The following is a 21,367-nucleotide window of genomic DNA, read 5'->3' on the forward strand; positions in this document are numbered from 1 at the left end:
ATTAAATCAGCACCGTCTCATCACCGTGTCTGGAGAAGCTGACGCTTGCTGTGAATAAGTGCTTAGTGAGCCTGGTTCTTTTTTGGGGGGGGAGGGGAGAGCGGCTGAGCCTCATTTACTGACGCAGTGACACACTTGGGGCAGGACGAGCTGCTGCTCTGAACCGTGCAATTGGAGTAGGGAAGCTCCAAAGAGCTGGAGCGTAGTCGCTGGGTGGTTAGCGTCCGAAGGTGGAGCAGGTTGAGTGGGTGACGAGCTGTAATCTGGAGTCAGAGGGCTGGTGGAGAAGGTCGTCGAGCTAAGGGGGAGTGAGAGTGTAGAGGAACTTGTAAATGAGGACGAAGACCTTGAAATGCATGTGGTGGATTGGATGGAGAGCTTGGCAAGGACAGGGGTGATTGATTTATGGAAGTTCGTGAAAGGGCGGTCGGAGCATATTCTTTGTGTTTGCAGATTCGACGGTAGAAAGAAAGATGAGTAGAGAGGTAGGTAGCTGAACAGGCGCACCCAGCACAGCAGCAGATACTGACATTACTGGAATTTTTTGAGGATGTAACTGGTAAAATAGATAAGGGAGAACCAGTGGATGTGGTGTATTTGGACTTTCAGAAGGCTTTTGATAAGGTACCGCATAAGAGATTAGCGTGTAAAGTTAAGGCATATGGGATTGGGGGCAAGGTATTGACTTGGATAGAGAACTGGTTGGCAGACAGAAAGCAAAGAGTTGGAATAAACGGGTCTTTTTCCGAGTGGCAGGCAGTGACTAGTGGGGTACCGCAGGGATCGGTCCTAGAACCCCAGCTATTTACAATATATATTAATGATCTAGACAAGGGAACTAGATGTAATATCTCCAAATCTGCAGACGACACAAAGCTGGGTGGGCGTGTGTGCTGTGAGGAGGATGCCGAGAAACTCCAGTATGATTTGGACAGGTTGGGTGATTGGGCAGAAGCATGGCAGATGCAATATAATGTGGATAAATGTGAGGTTATCCACTTTGGTAGCAAAAACAGGAAGGCAGATTATTATCTGAATGGCAATAGATTGGGAGAAGGGGAAGTGCAATGAGACCTGGGTGACCTTGTGCACCAGTCGCTGAAGGTAAGCATGCAGGTGCAGCAGGCGGTTAAGAAGGCAAATGGTATGTTGGCCTTCGTAGCGAGAGGGTTCGAGTACAGGAACAAGGATGTCTTGCTGCAGTTGTACAGGGCCTTGGTGAGACCACATCTTGAGTATTGTGTGCAGTTTTGGTCGCCTTATCTGAGGAAGGATGCTCTTGCCATGGAAGGAGTTCAGCGAAGATTCACCAGGCTGATACCTGGGATGGCAGGAATGACGTATGAGGAGAGATTGGATCGATTGGGCTTATACTCGCTGGAGTTTAGAAGAATGAGAGGAGATCTCATCGAAACTTATAAAATTCTAACAGGACTAGACAGACTAGATGCTGGAAGGATGTTCCGGATGGTTGGGGAGTCCAGAACCAGGAGTCACAGTCTAAGGATAAGGGGTAGGCCATTTAGGACAGAAATGAGGAAGAATTTCTTCACCCAGCGAGTGGTGAACCTGTGGAATTCTCTACCACAGAAGGCAGCAGAGGCCAATTCATTAAATATATTCAAGAAGGAGTTGGATATATTTCTCAAGGCTAAAGGGATCAAGGGGTATGGGGAGAAAGCAGGGACCGGGTACTGAGTTTGGATGATCAGCCATGATCGCATTGAATGGCGGAGCAGGCTCGAGGGGCCGAATGGCCTACTCCTGCTCCTATCTTCTATGTTTCTAGTGTTTATCAATCACTGCAGAAAAACACTGGCATTTCTGTTGTGTCCCTCACACCTACAGGACATCCCAAGACACTTCACAGCCAGTTAATTCCTGACTTTCTTCTTTGAAGTGCAGTCACTGTTGGAATGTAGGAAGCGCGGCAGCCAATTTGCGCACAGCAAGCTCCCACAAACAGCAAATGAGATGAATGATCAGTTAATCTGTTTTTGAAGGAATGTCGACCAAGATATCAGAGAACTGCCCGTTTTTTAAAATATATTTAATCTCGAGTACAGGAGCAAGGATGTCTTGCTGCAGTTGTACAGGGCCTTGGTGAGACCACACCTTGAGTATTGTGTGCAGTTTTGGTCGCCTTATCTGAGGAAGGATGTTCTTGCCATGGAGGGAGTGCAGCGAAGATTCACCAGGCTGATACCTGGGATGGCAGGAATGACGTATGAGGAGAGATTGGGTCGATTGGGCTTGTACTCGCTGGAGTTTAGAAGAATGAGAGGGGATCTTATCGAAACTTATAAAATTCTAACAGGACTAGACAGACTAGATGCAGGAAGGATGTTCCCGATGGCGGGGGAGTCCAGAACCAGGAGTCACAGTTTAAGGATAAGGGGTAGGCCATTTAGGACAGAGATGAGGAGGAATTTCTTCACCCAGAGAGTGGTGAACCTGTGGAATTCTCTACCACAGAAGACAGTTAAGGCCAATTCATTAAATATATTCAAGAAGGAGTTAGATATATTTCTTAAGGCTCAAGGGATATGGGGAGAAAGCAGGGACAGGGTACTGAATTTGGATGATCAGCCATGATCTCATTGAATGATGGAGCAGGCTCGAGGGGCCGAATGGCCTACTCCTACTCCTATCTTCTATGTTTCTATATTAGAGCCGTGGGATCATTTACGTGAACCTGAACAGGCAGAAGGGGGCCTCGGTTTAACGTCTCACCCGAACGATGGCACTTCCGACGGAGCAGCGCTCCCTCAGTACTGCGCTTAAATGTCAGCCTTATGCACTTAAGTCCTGGGCTGGAGTGGGGCTTGAACCTACAGTCTCTTAACTCAGAGGCAACAGGTGCAACCAGCCAAGCCAAGCTGCTACTTGAGAAGTGCAATAGCAGCTCTCCCTCATGCACACCTTGTCTCGGGCTTCCTTCTCCTGTGAAACAGCAGCAGCTGAAGCCAAGCTTGCCCAAAGGCCTCACTACCAATTAACACAAAGCTTGGCTCTTGCCCACATGGCTCATTGGCTAGATGCAGGACCCCAGTGCGTATCTAAACTATGCAGACCGGACGGTTCCTCGTTCAGTCCGTGCTGTGAGCCGATCTTAGCCAGGGTGGAAATTGGGGAGCTACGGTAGGCCTCCGTTTATGGTCGAGGGAGGGCAAGGGAAATCAGCCAGGGTTCCTGCTGCTGCTTGCTGTCCAGTGACCCTGATTTGAAAGTGCGTGCGTGTGGCCATTGGGTGTGAGCTCAGTTGTAATGCCCTCCACGACGGAATAGCCTGCAGACGTCCCGCCAATAAAGTTCACCGGCCAGTATAATAAGCAAATGAGGTCGGCGGACCAATTTCCCGTGGTCCTGATGCTGGCTGCATTAGGCGCGTGCAACATGCATTGCACCAGGAATGCGCCGCAATTCAGCCACAATCCAATTTCTAGGTCATGCAGTTTGCAGCAGGGGTCCCTGAATAAAAAGAAAGACTTGCATTTATTTAGCACCTTTCACGACCACCGGACGTCCTTAAGCGCTTTACAGCCAATGCAGTACTTTGAAGTGTAGTCGCTGTTAAATGTAGGAAACGCGGCGGCCAATTTGCGCACAGCAAGCTCCCACAAACAGCAATGTGATCATGACCAGATAATCTGTTTTTAGCGATGTTGGTTGAGGGATAAATACTGGCCCCAGGACACTGGGGATAACTCCCCTGCTCTTCTTCAAACTAGTGCCATGGGATCTTTTACATTCATCTGAGAGAGCAGACGGGGCCTCAGTTTAACGTCTCATCCCGAAAAATGGCACCTCCGGCAGTGCGGCGCTCCCTCAGTACTGCACCGGGAGTGTCAGCCTAGATTTTTGTGCTCAAGTCTCTGGAGTGGGCCTTGAACTCACAACCTTCTGACTCCGAGGCCAGAGTGCGACGCACTGAGCCACGGCTGAATAGCAATTGGGGTGGGAGGCCTCTCTGATTTATCTTCCTCACTAGCCGAGAGGGAGCTGAGGCCCGTTGTCGTGCCCCTTGTTGCTCCTTCAGTGAAGAACTTGGGACCCTCCCCGTTTGTATGGCTCGGCTACTGACTGGATAAACTGGGAGGCATGCCCTTCCCGCTTTCAATCCCAGCCCCACTGCACAGTATCCCTGGATAGTAGCGGGGCTAGGAAACAACTTTTATAGCGCCTTTTAACATAGTAAAACGTCCCAAGGCACTTCACCGCAGCGTAGTCAGACTAAAATTGACGCCAAGCCAAAGAAGGAGACATTCGGACAGGTGACCAAAAGCTTGGTCAAAGAGGTAGGCTTTAAGGAAGGTCTTAAAGGAGGAGAGAGAAGTGGGGAGAGGTTCAGGGATAGAATTCCAGAGCTTAGGGCCGAGACTGCTGTAGGCACGGCCGCCAGTGGTTGTCACTGCTAATGTCAGATCACAGTCTGACGTAAGGAGATGCGGGAGAGTGGACCCAGAGTGATTCCTCTTCTGACTTTCCCCTCCTTCCCTTTTTGTTTTGCTGATGGGACGGCTAACAGGGGTTTGGAATCACCAATCAGGAATTCTTTGAACACTTTTGTCCTGTGAAAAGCTAGTTTGCTATAGGTAGACTGGAGTAGTTGAGGCGAATGGCATAGATGCATTTAAGGGGACGTTGGATAAGCACATGGAGAAAGAAAGACTTAGATTTATGTCGCGCCTTTCACGACCACCAGACGTCTCAAAGCGCTTTATAGCCAATTAAGTACTTTTGGAGTGTAGTCACTGTTGTAATGAGGGAGAAAGGAATAGAAGGATCTGCTGCTAGGGTTAGATGAAGAGTAGGAGGAGGCTGCTGTGGAGCATAAACACTGGCATGGACCAGCTGGGCTGAATGGCATGTTTCTGTGCTATAGTCACTATGTGACATGAAGCTTGTCATTCATGTGAAAATAACTTATGAAATGATACTGGGCGGCCTGCTGGTGGCGCTGTCCAGGGAGAGTATAAATACTCGGGCACGGGCCCAGCTTGCTCAGGACATTCTTTAACAGGAACTAGTGAAGGACACAACTAGATCGCCATGTTGAAAAACAGGTGATTAAAGCCTTGTTTAATACTCCGACCAAGTGCCTAGTAGTTTTCTTACGTCAATATGTAACTCTATAAATCTCCTAGGATCTGAAAACTGTACTCATAAATCTGGGGTTAACAATTACCCTCTAATTACATTGACTAGACCCTTTGTGGGACACACAACACGTTCCTCTGGCTCTTTTAGAGGTGGGAAATACCCCATAATATCAGACCAATGTGTACAGGTTAAATCAGATAGTCAGGTTTATTTAATGCACACACAAGCTGGTGAGACACAGCAAGATACTGAGAGTATAATACTTCAAAACAATAGAATCAATCGGCAAAGGGGAAGAATACCATTGTTAGAACATATTTCTTGCATAAGTTTGATAAGCGACAGGATGGCTGGTGAATTAGACTTGTGTAGACCTTCATGATGCTATATTGTAATTGGGTGGTGTGAAGTACATCCATGGAGTTTGGATTTCCAGCCAGAACGAAAGCTGACTAACCTCACTTGTGTTTTATGCCAGGGGAATTCTTTCACATTATAGACCTCTCTTTGAAGTCAATAGTCAAACTGGTAGTACAGAAGATCCTGCACCTTCAAATAATGTTGGGATATTACTCCAAATATTTCCCTAAATGGTTCATCAATCAGGGCGTTTCCATTTGATTGTTCCATGGTCTGTCAATCTGCACACATTGTCTATCCTGGCCACCAACAAGCTTTTATGCAAAAATATTCTGAAGAAAGAGAGAAAAGTAAGACTTGCATTTATATAGTGCCTCTCATGACATCCCAAAGCGTTTTACAGCCAATGAAGTACTTTTGAAGTATACTGTTGTAATGTAGGAAACGCGGCAACCAATTTGCGCACAGCAAGCTCCCACAAACAGCAATAATGCGATATAATGAGCAGATCATCTGTTTTAGTGATGTTGAGTGAGGGGGAAATATTGACCAGGACACCACGGATAGCTCCCCTGCTCTTCTTCAAAATAGTGCCACGAGATCTTTTATGTCCACCTGAGAGAGCAGACGGGGCCTCGAGTTTAATGCCTCATCCGAAAGACGGCACCTCCGACAGTGCAGCGCTCCCTCCGTGCTGCACTGGGAGTGTCGGCCTGGATTTTTGCGCTCAAGTCTCTGGAGAGGGACTTGAATTCACAGCCTGCTGACTCAGAGGTGGGAGTGCTGCCCACTGAGCCACCGCTGACCGAAAGAAAGGCACAGACACAAAGAGAGCCACCCAGGTCAGACATTTTTCAATTAAAGTGCTTACAGGTCTGGCCGTAATCAGCCACAGCAACACTCGACATCCCTTAGAGATACTGCTAGCTAAAGTCAGTTTTACCCTACCTATCCAAAAACAATTCAGAAATCACCCTATTGTGTCACAAACAGCAGTTTCAGGAGAGGGCGGCGGGGGAGAGGTTGGGTCGGGGAGGGGGTGGGGCAGCGAGAAAAGCAGATTAGATAACTGTTAGCAAGTTATGAAGCTGTATAATGATGATGCCATTAAACGTGAAAAGCATAAAATAGGGATGTATGTACATCAGAGTGACCGAGAGAATGATTTTAAAGCATTTATTCTGTGCTGTCAAAGACACTGCAGGTGCAATTTTAACCCTGCCCGCCCAGCGGGAATGGTGTGGGCGGGTGCTAAAATGTCAGCCAGGTGTTCCCCTCTGAGTTCTCACCGTGTTTGCGCCCCCCGCCATTTAAAAAAAATATTTTTAAGGCAGAGGTAGATAGATTCTTGATAAGCAAGGGGGTGAAAGGTTATCGGGGGTAGGCGGGAATGTGGAATAATCAGATCAGCCATGATCTTATTGAATGGCGGAGCAGGCTCGAGGGGCCGAGTGGCCGACTCCTAATTCGTATGTTCATGTGTTAACTTCCGGGTTGTCAAGAGCGTCGAGGCCACCAGCTACAGGCAGGCGGGGATTTGGACATGGAGGTCGGCGCGCTGAACTCGTCCAGCTTGCTCTGCCGTCCAGGTTCGGTCTCGAGGCCTGAAGTGCCCATTGTTCAATGAGGGCGCCCCGCCACCCCCCCTCCCCCGCCACCTGTTAAATGGGGCGCCATCCGAATGGAATCCTTGGCGCCTCTCTGATCCAGCTGAAGCCATGAGTCAGTTCAAGCCTTGGGATAGGCAGCGGTCAAAGCTCCTGATTGCCGGAAAAGGGAAGGGAAGGGGGAAGGTCTAAATCCAAGTGGGTGGCTTTTCACAAAAGGGTTACTGGACAAGAGGAGATTGCACACACTGAGTCATGATATGCTGAAGCGCTGTGGGAAACAGGGAGCGAGACAATGTACACAAGGTCACTGTGAACTCAGAACAGAAAGGAAACATGGCAAAACACAGGAATGAGGATTAAAAACATACGCTGTCGGGTCTCGTACTTGCTTTTGTAGAGCCGTGCATGGTGTGTGACTTTGGCCAGAATCTTAACTATAAACTCCTGACAGCCAACAGAGAGAGGAGAGCCTCATTCTGTCAGTATGTGCTGGATTTCTGCAGGTGAAAGGACTGTTTTCTAACCCACTGAGCCAGACTTCCCACTCTCCTAGTCCTCAAACCTAGACAATACATTGTGGATTTATCAATCCTGATCCTAGTTTGCTTGGTAGGTAGTGGTGGAATGAGGAAAGACCATTCAGCCCATTGAAAGTGCCCTTCCATTGAACCACAGACAGTATGTCAGGTGCTCCCAAATTTACCTAATTGCCTCGAAGAAGTTAATGAGCGCACGTAGATGAGAAACTAGGTTCGGCTTCCTCCTCCACATTTAACCATGTTCAAAACGATGTGATATCTAGTCTAACATTGTAGTTTTTTTTAATTCGTTTTTATGGGATGTGGGCGTCGCTGGCAAGGCCCAGCATTTATTGCCCATCCCTAGTTGCCCTTGAGAAGGTGGTGGTGAGCCGTCTTCTTGAACTGCTGCAGTCCGTGTGGTGAAGGTACTCCCACAGTGCTGTTAGGGAGGGAGTTCCAGGATTTTGACCCAGCGACGATGAAGGATCGGCGATATACTTCTAAGTCAGGATGATGTGTGACTTGGAGGGGAACTTGGAGGTGGTGGTGTTCCCATGCGCCTGCTGCCCTTGTCTTGGTGGAAGAAGTCGCGGTTTTGGGAGGTGCTGCCGAAGAAGCCTTGGCGAGTTGCTGCAGTGCATCTTGTAGATGGTACACACTGCAGCCACGGTGCGCCGGTGGTGGAGGGAGTGAATGTTTAAGGTGGTAGAGGGGGTGCCAGTCAAGCGGGCTGCTTTGTCCTGGATGTTGTGGAGCTTCTTGAGTGTTGTTGGAGCTGTACTCACCCAGGCAAGTGGAGAGTGTGATAAAAATAATAACTTCTGGGAAGTTATGTCATCACTTCCTGTGAACTGTGAACTATGAACTATGAACTGTGTACTTACCTCACTTCCTGTCATGTGTCACTTCCTGTTGGACTGGTATAAATACTGGTCTGTTCAGTATTGTAAGAGGCTTCTACCAGAGGCATGGTAAAGACCTCTCTTGTATATAGTGTGTTTATAAGTTACTTAAAGCTTACTTTAAAGTTACTTGATGGTAAGCCTCCTTTTTCTCACATCAATTTAAGTAACTTAGTATTTACACTGACGAATACTAGACCTTCGGACAAACTCGGAATTAAGGATCCAGGGAACCACCCATCATGGAGAAAACCCTTAGACCTATTCGTCTGGACTTGGACCCGAATGCACCAGCAGCTGGCAGGGTATGGAAGCATTGGTACCGTACTTTTGAGAATTTTCTGGATGAATGTGAAGCGGATGCTCCTGCTAGATTGAAGATACTTATCAATTATGTGACCCCAAAAGTGTTCGAATATGTTGATGAATGGGATAATTACGATGAGGTGATTCGGGCACTTAAGAAACTGTATGCCAAGACCCCAAATGAGGTCTATGCTAGACATCTACTGGCCACAGCCCGACAAGGGCCAGGGGAATCAATTGACGAATTCCTGCAAGAACTTCGCAGGCTCAGCGTAGATTGTAACTTTCAGGCAGCCTCAGCTGAGCTGTACCGCCAAGAAATGATTCGTGATGCTTTCATCTGCGGGATTGCCTCTCCATTTATACGCCAGCGTCTACTAGAAAGTAAAACACTTGAGCTACAAAAAGCTTTTGACCTAGCTTGTTCACTGGATTTGGCAAAGAGAAATGCAGACCTCTATCAGCTGCCCAGATCTCGATCTGCTGCTGTAGCTGCAACCAGACAATTCAAGCGGTCTCAGGTGAACCCTATCATGGGGGAATCTAATTCTGATAATTCTGATGAAGAAGAGGAGGACGACCCCACTTTAGCAGCCTCTTGGCAATCTAGGAAGGAATGCTTCTTTTGTGGAGATGCTTTTCACCCTAGGAAAACCTGCCCTGCTCGCAATGCAATCTGCAGTTATTGCGGGAAAAAAGGACACTTTGCTAAAGTTTGCCTATCAAGGGCCTCTACGAGGGCCAATCCAGCTAAGGCCTACCGAACTGCCCCAATTAGGGCCTATCAAGATGCTCCAGCTAGGACCTATCAAGCTTCCTCTCGAGCTCTCTCCCGAAGAAGCACACCAAGAGTTTTAGCCACTCTCTGTGCAACGACACCAATTACAGCTGCTTGCCCACAGAACCTGTCTCATGCTGCCACAAAAATTTCAATTAAAGGGCATACCTTAGATGCCTTAATTGACTCAGGAAGTACTGATAGTTTCATTAAGGAACAGATTGTTGCGAAATTGAAACTACATGTCTTCCCATCGGACCAGGCAATTGCGATGGCCCAGTCATCACTTAATACCAGAATCTCCGGCTTTTGTGTTGTTGATATGACACTTCATGGTCGTATGTATCCCTCCACCCGACTTTCGGTGCTCAAGGACTTATGTAGTGATCTCCTCTTAGGACTGGACTTCCAAAAACAGCATAAGAAACTCACCATTGAGTTTGGTGGATCCAAACCCGGACTTACTATTTCTAATATACCGTCTAAATTACCATTTTGTGCATTATCAGCAGCTTCACTTGATGAACCCTCATTATTTGCCAGTATTCCGCCTCAATGCCAACCGATAATAACGAAATCGCGGCGCTTTAATCAGGAAGACCAATCTTTTATTGCGGCTGAAATCTCTCGACTTCTAGCAGAGGATATCATTGAACCATGTTCGTCGCCCTGGCGGGCTCAAGTCGTCATTGTCAAGAACCCTCTAAAACCTCACAAACAGCGACTATGCATCGATTATTCACAAACCATCAATCAATATACCGACTTGGATGCCTACCCATTGCCACGCATTGATGATATGGTTAATAAACTGGCCGAATACAAAGTGTTCTCAACTTACGATTTAAAAAGTGCCTATCATCAGTTACCCTTGAAGGTCTCAGATAAGCAGTACACAGCCTTTGAGGCTAATGGACGGCTGTACCAATTTCGTCGCCTCCCATTCGGGGTTACTAATGGAGTGGCTGTCTTTCAACGGGCAATGGATGGCCTGGTTAAGCAGGAAAACCTAAGGGACACTTTTCCCTATCTTGATAACATTACCATTGCAGGTCACGATCAACAGGAACACGGCTCCAACCTCCAAAAATTTCGGGATGCCCTCCATCGCCGTAATTTGACCCTGAATGAATCCAAATCTGTTGAGTCACAGCCGACCATCAACATCCTTGGCTACTGCGTAGGCAATGGTATCATTAAGCCAGACCCAGAAAGACTTCGCCCGCTCCAAGAGCTCCCGTCACCTAAGAATCCGGCTTCTTTACGTCGGGCTCTCGGTCTGTTTGCATACTACGCTAAATGGATTCCTCATTTTTCGGACAAAATCCAACCCTTGCTGCATGCTAGATCATTTCCACTGGGAACAGCGGCTGTTGCAGCCTTTAACCTTCTCAAAAAACAGTTGGAGAAAGCGGCTCTTCACTCCATTGATGAGAATCTCCCTTTCGTGGTTGAATGTGATGCCTCGGAGGTGGCGATCTCGGCTACTCTGAATCAGGAAGGTCGTCCTGTCGCATTTATGTCCAGGACCTTACAAGGTGCCGAGCTACATTATCCTCCGGTTGAGAAAGAAGCCACAGCCATCATAGAGGCAGTACGGAAGTGGAACCATTTTCTAGCTCGCCAGCACTTTACATTGATCACGGACCAACGATCAGTCGCCTTCATGCTCGATAATCGAAAACGAACCAAAATTAAGAATAATAAAATACAACTTTGGAGGATGGAACTGGCCTCTTTTGGTTATACCATTTTCTATCGGCCTGGCAAGGAGAATGTGGCCCCGGACACCCTCACACGGGCATTCTGCTCCACTATGTCATCCTCCACCCTCATGGATGTCCACAATGGTTTGTGCCATCCTGGCGTTACGCGCATGCTACATTTCGTACGATCACGGAATCTCCCTTTTTCCACTGGAGATGTAAAGAAAATATGCTCAGAATGCCGGCTTTGTGCGGAATTAAAACCTCAGTTCTTCCGCCCCTCAGATGGTATACTCATACATGCAACCCAACCGATGCAACGACTTAGCATCGATTTTAAGGGCCCAGTGCCCTCTTCAACTCGGAACACATATTTGCTCGCCATGATCGACGAATATTCACGTTTTCCATTTGCCTTCCCCTGCTCCAATATGCTGGCGTCCACAGTAATCTGCTGCCTTGAGCAGGTATTTTCTCTCTGTGGCATGCCGGCTTATATTCACTCAGATCGGGGTCCATCCTTTATGTCGAGGGAACTCAAGGACTACCTCTCAGAACGGGGAATTGCTACAAGCAAAACAACACCATACCATCCCATCGGAAATGGGCAGGTAGAGAGGTATAACGGTATCATCTGGAATTCCGTACGTCTCGCTTTAAGATCTCGGGGCCTACCAGACCAGCAATGGGAAACAGTGCTTCCGGATGCATTGCACTCTATACGGTCCCTGCTTTCTACAGCCACAAATACTACACCTCATGAGCGGTTCTTTGGATTCCAGCGTCGCTCATCTCATGGGACATCACTCCCATCATGGCTAACTACTCCTGGACCTGTATTACTCCGAAGATACGTTCGGACGTCTAAAAATGACCCTCTTGTAGACGAGGTCGAACTAACCGATGCCAACCCCACCTATGCAAACATACGATATTCCGACGGCCGAGAATCTACCGTATCATTACGGGATCTGGCTCCCTGCCCACCAGGACCTAGTGGGACATCGGGTGATGGCATTTCACCAGGAAACTCTTGGGACCTATCGGGTACCCCTCTCCAGGATCCTGATCGGACACCAACTAGCTTGGTGCCGGTAGAACCCCGTGCTCACGGTTGCGACCCTCCCAGTACCACGCATGAAAGTACTGGTCTGCCACAGACCAGTTCTGCACCTCCCTCTGAACAGAGGCAGTCTGACTTTGAACCTATTGGGGCTCGTACTCGAAGCCATGATCTCCCCGACCCCTCACAGGGCAATCCAGGCCACACGGACTCTGGCCAATGGCCAACCGCATGTAAGCGGACCAGCGACCCTCTACGACGGGAATCCAAACGGGTGCGACTCTTCCTTGTTCGGCGGCTGCGGACCAAAAGGTAGACCACAGCCTCCTAAACCTGCAGGAGGGAAGAATGTGATAAAAATAATAACTTCCGGGAAGTTATGTCATCACTTCCTGTGAACTGTGAACTATGAACTATGAACTGTGTACTTACCTCACTTCCTGTCATGTGTCACTTCCTGTTGGACTGGTATAAATACTGGTCTGTTCAGTATTGTAAGAGGCTTCTACCAGAGGCATGGTAAAGACCTCTCTTGTATATAGTGTGTTTATAAGTTACTTAAAGCTTACTTTAAAGTTACTTGATGGTAAGCCTCCTTTTTCTTACATCAGAGAGTATTCCATCACATTCCTTACTTGTGCCTTGTAGATGGTGGAAAAGCTTTGGGGAGTCAGGAGGTGAGACACTTGCCGCAGAATACCCAGCCTCTGACCATAGTGCACATAATTCAACCACGAGCACCCATAGATTGATCAGATAACATTCCCATGGTCTCAAGGGGAGTGGAACTACCATGTTCCATCAGTCCGTCTTCTCAATTCTACTTGATGCGTGCGGCAACCATGCCGAGACTGATCGCGCCATCCGTTGGGAGGTTGGGTGAGAGGACCATAGATGAGAACCAGCTAAATCAGTTGTGGTTCTTGGTCCGTAGCACACAGCACATCGTCCTGCCGAGTCAACCAAACCATCCTGACCACAGTGTATTTTCCATTCAGGTACAGGTCTTATCTTCAGGTGATCTCCTGCTAGGCCTCTGCCAGTGCCAGCTGTGGCTCAGTGGGTAGCACACTGAGTCTGAAGGTTGTGGGTTCAAGTCCCACTCCAGGGACTTGAGCACACAAATCTAAGCTGGCATTCCAGTGCAGTGCCGAGGAAGCGCCGCACTGTCGGAGGCGCCGTCTTTCGGATGAAACGTTAAACCAAGGCCCCTGCTCTCTCAGGTGGATGTAAAAGATCCCATGGTACTATTTCGAAGAAGAGCAGGGGAGTTCTCCCCAGTGTCCTGGCCAATATTTATCCCTCAAATCAACATCACAAAAACAGATTATCTGGTCATTCTCACATTGCTGTTTGTGGGAGCTTGCTGTGTGCAAATTGGCTGCCGCGTTTCCCACATTACAACAGTGATTACACTCCAAAAAAGCACTTCATTGGCTGTATAGCGCTTTGAGACGTCCGGTGGTCGTGAAAGGTGCTATAGAAATGCAAGTCTTTCTTTCTGAGACTGTGCGTTGAGGCATCAGCCCTCCCCCTTGTATTTATACACAACTTTCTGTCGTAAATTTTATTGCATATTAACTGATGGTTCTTTATGTTTCTTTTGCCGCCCCCCCCCAACACAGGACTTTTTGCACTTCTAGTGATGTTACTCGGTTACATAAAGCCAGAAAAGTCGACTCCACTTCAACCAATCTGTGACATCAGGGTGCTGGACAAGTACATTAGAGAGGCAAAAGATGCTGCAAATTCAACGGTAAGCCATTGTGTGCACGTATGTGGTCTGTTTCTAGCATAGCGCACTGAGTTTCAACTGTATTTGAGTCTAACACCTGGTATGAATGTTAACTCGGAGCTCTACTTATGAACAGATTAACGCAAGATTTGTAGAGTTAACACTTCAGGTAGCCTTATCCTGGCAGTAGCTGTGTAGGAGTATAGCATCTGATTGGTGATATTGAGCATGCGTTTCTTAATAGTCAGTCCCATCATTCCAGTGCATTACTAAGCCTTGCAGGTTCAATTCCCAGTTGGGGCAGCAATGATGGGAGATGTGCCTACGATTGGCAACAGCCCCCGCTATGCTGTGGAGGGGAAAAAAACAGTCGGCCAGGCTAGACCAGTGCTGAAAGCTGCATGTGTGCGGACGTCGGGTGAGGACAACAGCGAGCGCAGCCGACATTCACCGTTAACACTTCCGCAGGGTTTAGCGGACGATCTACCGAAGTTATGGCGGGCGATCGGAAGAACCCCCACGGATATTCATCCCCCATTGTGTTTACATCACTTACATTCTTAAAGGAGATTTTGGGGGTATGTTTATATCACGCGGTGGCACCTAATCTTGAGATTTTGCTCATTCGGAAATTCCATAAAATTTGATCAACTATCCCAGAATTAAGTCCCAACCAGATGACAACTGATCCATGAGGGGACAAATGTTCTTATCAGATGATTCAATCAGACCCAGACTTTGCACTTTCTTTGTATGCTCTTCCCATACATAACACCCGTCAAATGCCAAGGGATTACACAATGGCTAACACTTGTGGGTATCAAACATTCAAAGATGCAGAGACAACACCCACTTCCCCCGATAGTTTGGTGCGTTTAAGGGGCGAGTCACTGATCCATCATACAGGTCAGGAAGGTTCCAAGGTTCAATCCCTGCTCTGTCCTGAGTGAGCTGGTTTGCAGCAGGTTTGGCTCAATGGACCTCAGCGCCTCGACATTGGGGGAGAACGTTGGTCAGGGTTCCCGTTCCCGATGGCCTTTCAGACTAAAGTGTGGATGTCGGGTTTGGAGTTTGGATATGATGCCCTCCCCCCCATGAAACATAGGCTGCTGACACTCACCCAGCAACGGCCTAGACATTCTGGCCTATTTTTGACACAGAATTAGCGCAATCTGGCTGGGAAGGGGGGAGAAGTGGAGGAATTTGGGGCGGAATTTTTGGCCCGAGAAGTTCCAGCGGAAGGAATGTAAGCATTCCACGCCACCACCACCCCCCCCCCCATGTGACATCATACTTGGAGGCAGGACTGGCAGGATGCCAGGCTCCCCTAGAAATTCCTTTCGTTCTACCCAGTGCACAGACAATGGAAAGTAAACCTGCATGAAGCAGTGTACAGCCCCTAAAGTGGGCCCCGCAATCCCTTATTCCAATGGCAGTCGATTTGAGAGAGGGAGAGAGAGAGAGATTACTACAGGAAACTTTGGTTTATCCAGAGGTTAACTGTCCGGAATGCTCGAGCCACCGGCAAAAATCAGGAGCCGTTTCGTTAGTTTTTTTTTCTTTTCGTTGCTTTTTTTTCACCAGTCAGGCTCTGCAAGGTCTCGCTGAAGCTGTTGCTAAGCTACAGAGACGCTTGCAAGGTACGGCCGACTGTTTAGAAGCTGTTGCTAAGCAACAGGGTTTGTTGCCAGATACGGAGCTCAAAATCTCCGTATGTTTCAACATTAGCGCTGGTTTGTCCGGCAGTTTTGACGGGACGGCAACAGCTCGGTCCCGTCGGTGCCGGATAGCACAAAGTTTCCTGTATTGGGAAAGTAGCAAACCATCCCAGAAGCAGTCGACAGCAACAGTTTTTCTCTTCAACCACACTGGCCAGTCTGCTTGCGCCCCTCCAACAGGGTGGCCTTGTGCCGCTCAAGGATCCCGTTGCCCCCTCCACTGCTCCCCCCCCCACCCTCCCTCCCGGTGGGGCAGGTGCCACAGTAGTGGTGTAAATGGCATGGGCAGAAAGAAAACAAGATCGATGCTCACCTTCACAAGGCTACTTATTGCAGTGCCGTACTTTGATGAACATCTTCCACCACTGAGTGACTCCAGCCTGAAATTACTGTGACTCATGTTATTGTACCACTGCTTCAATGAGCTTGTATCAAATTCCACTTTCCACTATTTTAGCAAATGCTTAACCTGGTTATTGTGAAAGCAGTTAGAGTCTCTGTTAAAATAGCAGAGAGAGGAATCTCGTATCAGTATGTTACGCGTTTGCATGATAACATTCCTTAGAGTCGTTTGCAGACTTCTGTGTTTACTGGAACAACTGCTCGGTGCTGATTAATCCTTTCAGCTAGTTTAATGATGGTTAGATACTCAGAGCTTATTACCTCAATTTAGATTAGTCCTGCTCCTGCCAGCAGTTAAGCAAAAGGTTCTCTTGACATTGGCGCAGAGCCCTGGCATATTGCAAACATAAGAAACAGGAGCAGGAGTTGGCCAATCGGCCCCTCGAGCCTGCGCCGCCATTCAATGAGATCATGACTGATCTGATCTTGGCCTCAACTCCACTTTCCCGCTCTCTCCCCGTACCCCTCGACTCCCCTGTAGTTCAAATGTCTGTCTATCTCCACCTTGAATATATTCACTGACTCCGCCTCCACCGCTCTCTGGGGTAGAGAATTCCAAAGATTCACGATCCTCAGAGAAGAAATTCCTCCTCATCTCCGTCTTAAATGGGCGACCCCTAATCCTGAAACAGTGGCCCCTAGTTCTAGATACCCCCAGTAGGGGAAACATCCTCTCAGCATCTACCCTGTCAAGCCCCCTCAGAATCTTATATGTTTCAATAAGATCACCTCTCATTCTTCTAAACTCCAATGAGTATAGGCCCAACCTGCTCAACCTTTCGACATACGTCAACCCCTTCATCCCAGGAATCAACCTCGTGAACCTTCTCTGTACTTCCTCCAATGCAAGTATATCCCTCCTTAAATATGGAGACACAAAGATGGGGAGGGGTGGCCGCGCTTTGCATCTTCCCTCACATCCTATCCATCATCCGCTCCACAACATCTCCTCCCCAACCAGAATGCCGCCGACTGTGTCCTCACCCATACTGAGGCCCAAATCACCATCAGCATCATCCTTGCCAAGTTCTACTGGCTTCTCGTATCCCAGAGAATTGACCATCAACAGTCTCATTCCTCACCTTCAGATCCCTCCAAGGCCTTGACTTCCCCCCCACCGCACACACCCCCACCCCACCTCCGCCCAACCACAATGATCTTCTTCACCCACCCCCCCCCAAAGTCTTTGCAAATAACTTCCACTCCTCCAGCTCCAGCTTACTTCTACTCTGCCCTGCCCTTTGGAACTCCCTCCCCCAGCATTTCCACCTTGTCACCTCCCTCTCCGTCATCCATTTTGACAAGACAATTTGGGAGTAATTTTTTTTAATGGTGAGAGACCGGGAACTGTGGAGGGACTGGGAACTGTGGAGGAGGAAAGGGATTTGGATGTCCAGGTACACAAATCACTAAACGCTAGTGCTCATGTACACAAGGTGTACACAAAATGGCTAATGGAATGTTGACCTTTATCTCAATGGGGACCGGAATACAAATGGGAGGAAGTTATGCTTCAGTTGTACAGAGCCTCGGTCAGACCCCATCTGGAATACTGCATTCAGTTTAAGACACCGAACCTCAGGAAGGATATACTGGCCATGGAGGGGGTGCAGCGCAGATTCACCAGAACGATACCAGGGGGGGCTTAAAGACTTAAATTATGAGGACAGATTGCACAGACTAGGCTTGTATTCCCTTGAGTTTTGAAGGATGAGGGGCGATCTGATCGAGGTGTTCAAATTGCCGAAAGGATTCAATACAGAAAAGCTATTTCTTCTAGTGGGGGAGTCCAGAACAAGGGGGCACAGCCTTAAAATTAGAGCTGGGTTATTGAGGAGTGAAATCAGCAAGCACTTTTTTACACAAAGGGTAGTGGAAATCTGGCACTCTCCCGTCCCAAATGTCTGTGGATAGAAACATAGAAGATAGGAGCAGGAGTAGGCCATTCGGCCCCTCGAGCCTGCTCCGCCATTCAATGTGATCATGGCTGATCATCCAAATTCAGTACCCGGTCCCTGCTTTCTCCCCATACCCCTTGATCCCTTTAGCCTTAAGAAATATATCCAACTCCTTCTTGAATATATTTAATGAACTGGCCTCTACTGCCTTCTGTGGTAGAGAATTCCACAGGTTCACCACTCTCTGGGTGAAGAAATTCCTCCTCATTTCTGTCCTAAATGGCATACCCTTTATCCTTAGACTATGACCCCTGGTTCTGGACTCCCTGACCATCGGGAACATCCTTCCTGCATCTCGTCTGTCCTGTCCTGTCAGAATGTTATAAGTTTCAATGAGATCCCCTCTCATTCTTCTAAACTCCAGCGAGTACAAGCCCAATCGACCCAATCTCTCCTCATACGTCATTCCTGCCATCCCAGGTATCAGCCTGGTGAATCTTCGCTGAACTCCTGCCATGGCAAGAACATCCTTCCTCAGATAAGGCGACCAAAACTGTACACAATACTCAAGATGTGGTCTCACCAAGGCCCTGTACAACTGCAGCAAGACATCCTTGTTCCTGTACTCAAACCCTCTCGCTACGAAGGCCAACATACCATTTGCCTTCTTAACCGCCTGCTGCACCTGCATGCTTACCTTCAGCGACTGGTGCACAAGGACACCCAGGCCTCGTTGCACTTCCCCTTCGCCCAATCTATTGCCAGGAGTCAATTGAAATTTTCAAGACTGAGATGGACAGATTTGATTAGGTAAGGGTATCAAGGGATATGGGTCAAAGGTGGGTAGGTGGTGTTGAGGTACAGATCAGCCATGATTTAACTGAACCGCAGAACAGGCTCGAGGAGCTGACTGGCTTACTCCTGTTCCTATGTTCCTGTGCCTTGAGAGAGCTTCTTTGAATGTACTTCCCCCCCCCCCCCACCCCGCCACACCATGATCCCCTTCCTCTTCTTTTCAAGATTCAAGATATTTTATTTGCCATATGTAACTAGTACAATGGAATGCTTACTCCCCAATCACTCCCACAATAAAGCTGTGAGAGCTCACAGAGACACGTCAGCTATTCTCCAGCGCCGTGTTCTGAAAAAGTCAATTTAATGGCATCCAATGGCAGTGGGAACGCGATGTCCTTCAGCCGCTCCATCACCGCGGCCTCCTCCTCACTGTTGCCGGCTCCACGATGTGGTGGCCTGCTTCTCCTGCTCACGGTCCAGCTCTGGCCACCATGCCCGGCTCCCCCTCCTCCCAGTCGGACTGCGAGCTTCCCGCCGAGGAGCTGCCGGCCGACGTGCTGTCGCGGATCGTCGTCGCTGCTTGCTGCTGCTGCGCTGCCTCCGCCCGACTCGCCGAACACATCGTCGGAGATGTAAAAGCTCCGGTAGCGGGAGCGGGCCGCCCAGAGCAGGGAGAGTGCCTCGGTCGCCATCTTGAATGACGCCATCTCCCCCTCCTCTAAGTGTCCACTCACCTCTAGTGCTCTGTAAAGTACTGTGAGATGGCTTTCTACATGAAATGAGCTGTATAGAAACATAAATTGTTGCCATAGTAGAGTGCTCAGTGAATGGGCATGTAGAAAGTACCCCTCTATGGGTCAATATAACATTCCAATTCATCAGTGCACAACAACTTCCAACCAAGAGGCCAAGCAGTGACTGGTTCCTACACCCCCAAATAATGGCACGAGTGGCCTACAAACTGAGTAGAATGCACCAACTCTACCCCAGTGCCCTTTTTCCCTCTTCTCTATGACTGCTGACCTTCTCCCCATGCCTCCCTTGCCCATCAGACAACTTGGCTGAAATCAGAAAGTCACCAGGGGTGAAGTTGGTCTTTGGCGATAGCCCAAAAACAGGCGAATCCATTGACTTCAACGGAAAACAAAAATCGGGGTGTAAAACGGGCGGCCGACTCGCTGTTGGATATCAAGGGATTTGGGGAAGCAGGCGGGAAAGTGGAGTTGAGGCCGAAGATCAGACCAGCCATGATCTTATTGAATGGCGGAGCAGGCTCGAGGGGCCGAATGGCCTACTCCTGCTCCTAATTAGAACATAAGAAATAGGAGCAGGAGTAGGCCACTTGGCCCTTTGAGCCTGCTCCGCCATTCAACGAGATCATGGCTGATCTTCTACCTCAACTCCACCTCCCCGCACTATCCCCATATCCCTTAATTCCCTTAGTTCCCAAAAATTTATCGATCTCTGTCTTGAATACACTCAATGACTGAGCCTCCACAGCCCTCTGGGGTAGAGAATTCCAAAGGTTCACAACCCTTTGAGTGAAGAAATTTCTCCTCATCTCAGTCCTAAATGGCCGACTTCTTATTCTGAGACTGTGACTCCATGTTCTTATGTTATTGCCGAAGACCCACATCGCCCCCACCATGTCGGGGAAAGATGCTGACAGTCATGCCATTTTACCTCTGCATGGTGCAGCGTATCCTGCCCTGCCATGATCCCCACCTGCTCCAAAAGCTTTTTCCTCTGGGTACAGGAGACTTTGGTTTATCCGGAGGTTGTATGTCCGGAAACCTCGATCTACCGGCAGAAATCAGGAGCCGTTTTGTTAGGTTTTTTTTCTTCTCGTGGCTTTTTTTTCAACAGTCAGGCTCTGCAAAGTCTCTCTGTAGCTTAGCAACAGCTTCAGAGACGCTTCCAAGGTACGGCCGACTGTTTAGAAGCTGTTGCTAAGCAACTGTGTTTGTTGTCAGATACGGAGATGAAAACCTCCATATGCTTCAACATTAACGCTGGTATGTCCGGCAGTTTTGATAGATCGGCAACAGCTCGGTCCCGTCGGTGCCGGATATAACAAAGTTTCCTGTAGTAGTTTTGACTGAACTTTAGTAGGTGGGATGGAAAGCAGATTCTTGTCTCACTGTAATATGTTTCCATTTAGAAACAGTGCGAAGAGACCTGCACTCTCCCAGGAAATGTTACTCTGCCAAAAACCAATGTCAACTACAGAGAATGGGCAACAAAGGACGTAAGTTTATTGTCTTTTCATGATTGCACTGATAAGAATAAGAATATAAATGGAAGGATATCTGGCCCAGCACCAAAGTACAGACTATCGACACTAGTCCAAATGACGTTCCTAGAATCCTGACCTACTGGGGATGAGATTTCAACTTTATACAGGAGAAGGGAGAGAAAAAATTGAGAATAAAAGAAAAAAATTAAGTCGTCAGAGCAGTGCTACAAGGAC

The 21,367-nt window shown here is 48.3% G+C and overlaps 1 protein-coding gene across 6 annotated transcripts in view; it reads left to right on the forward strand.

Annotated features, from left to right (window-relative positions):
• epoa (erythropoietin a) overlaps positions 1 to 21,367 on the forward strand; it is a 136,915-nt gene that overhangs the window by 80,381 nt on the left and 35,167 nt on the right. For 5 of the 6 annotated variants that reach the window (XM_085977339.1, XM_085977338.1, XM_085977337.1 and 2 more), the window contains exons 2-3: positions 13,975 to 14,105; positions 21,059 to 21,145. In XM_085977339.1, coding sequence (XP_085833465.1) covers positions 13,995 to 14,105; positions 21,059 to 21,145 — 198 coding nt within the window. In that variant the 5' untranslated portion in view covers positions 13,975 to 13,994. The remainder of the gene's footprint in view (positions 1 to 13,974; positions 14,106 to 21,058; positions 21,146 to 21,367) is intronic. The other variant, XM_085977336.1, reaches the window with a different exon arrangement.

This window comes from Somniosus microcephalus, unplaced genomic scaffold (genome assembly GCF_052327205.1).
Source record: "Somniosus microcephalus isolate GS21.2 unplaced genomic scaffold, FLI_Smic_1.0 unresolved_chr4, whole genome shotgun sequence".
Lineage (NCBI taxonomy): Eukaryota > Metazoa > Chordata > Chondrichthyes > Squaliformes > Somniosidae > Somniosus > Somniosus microcephalus.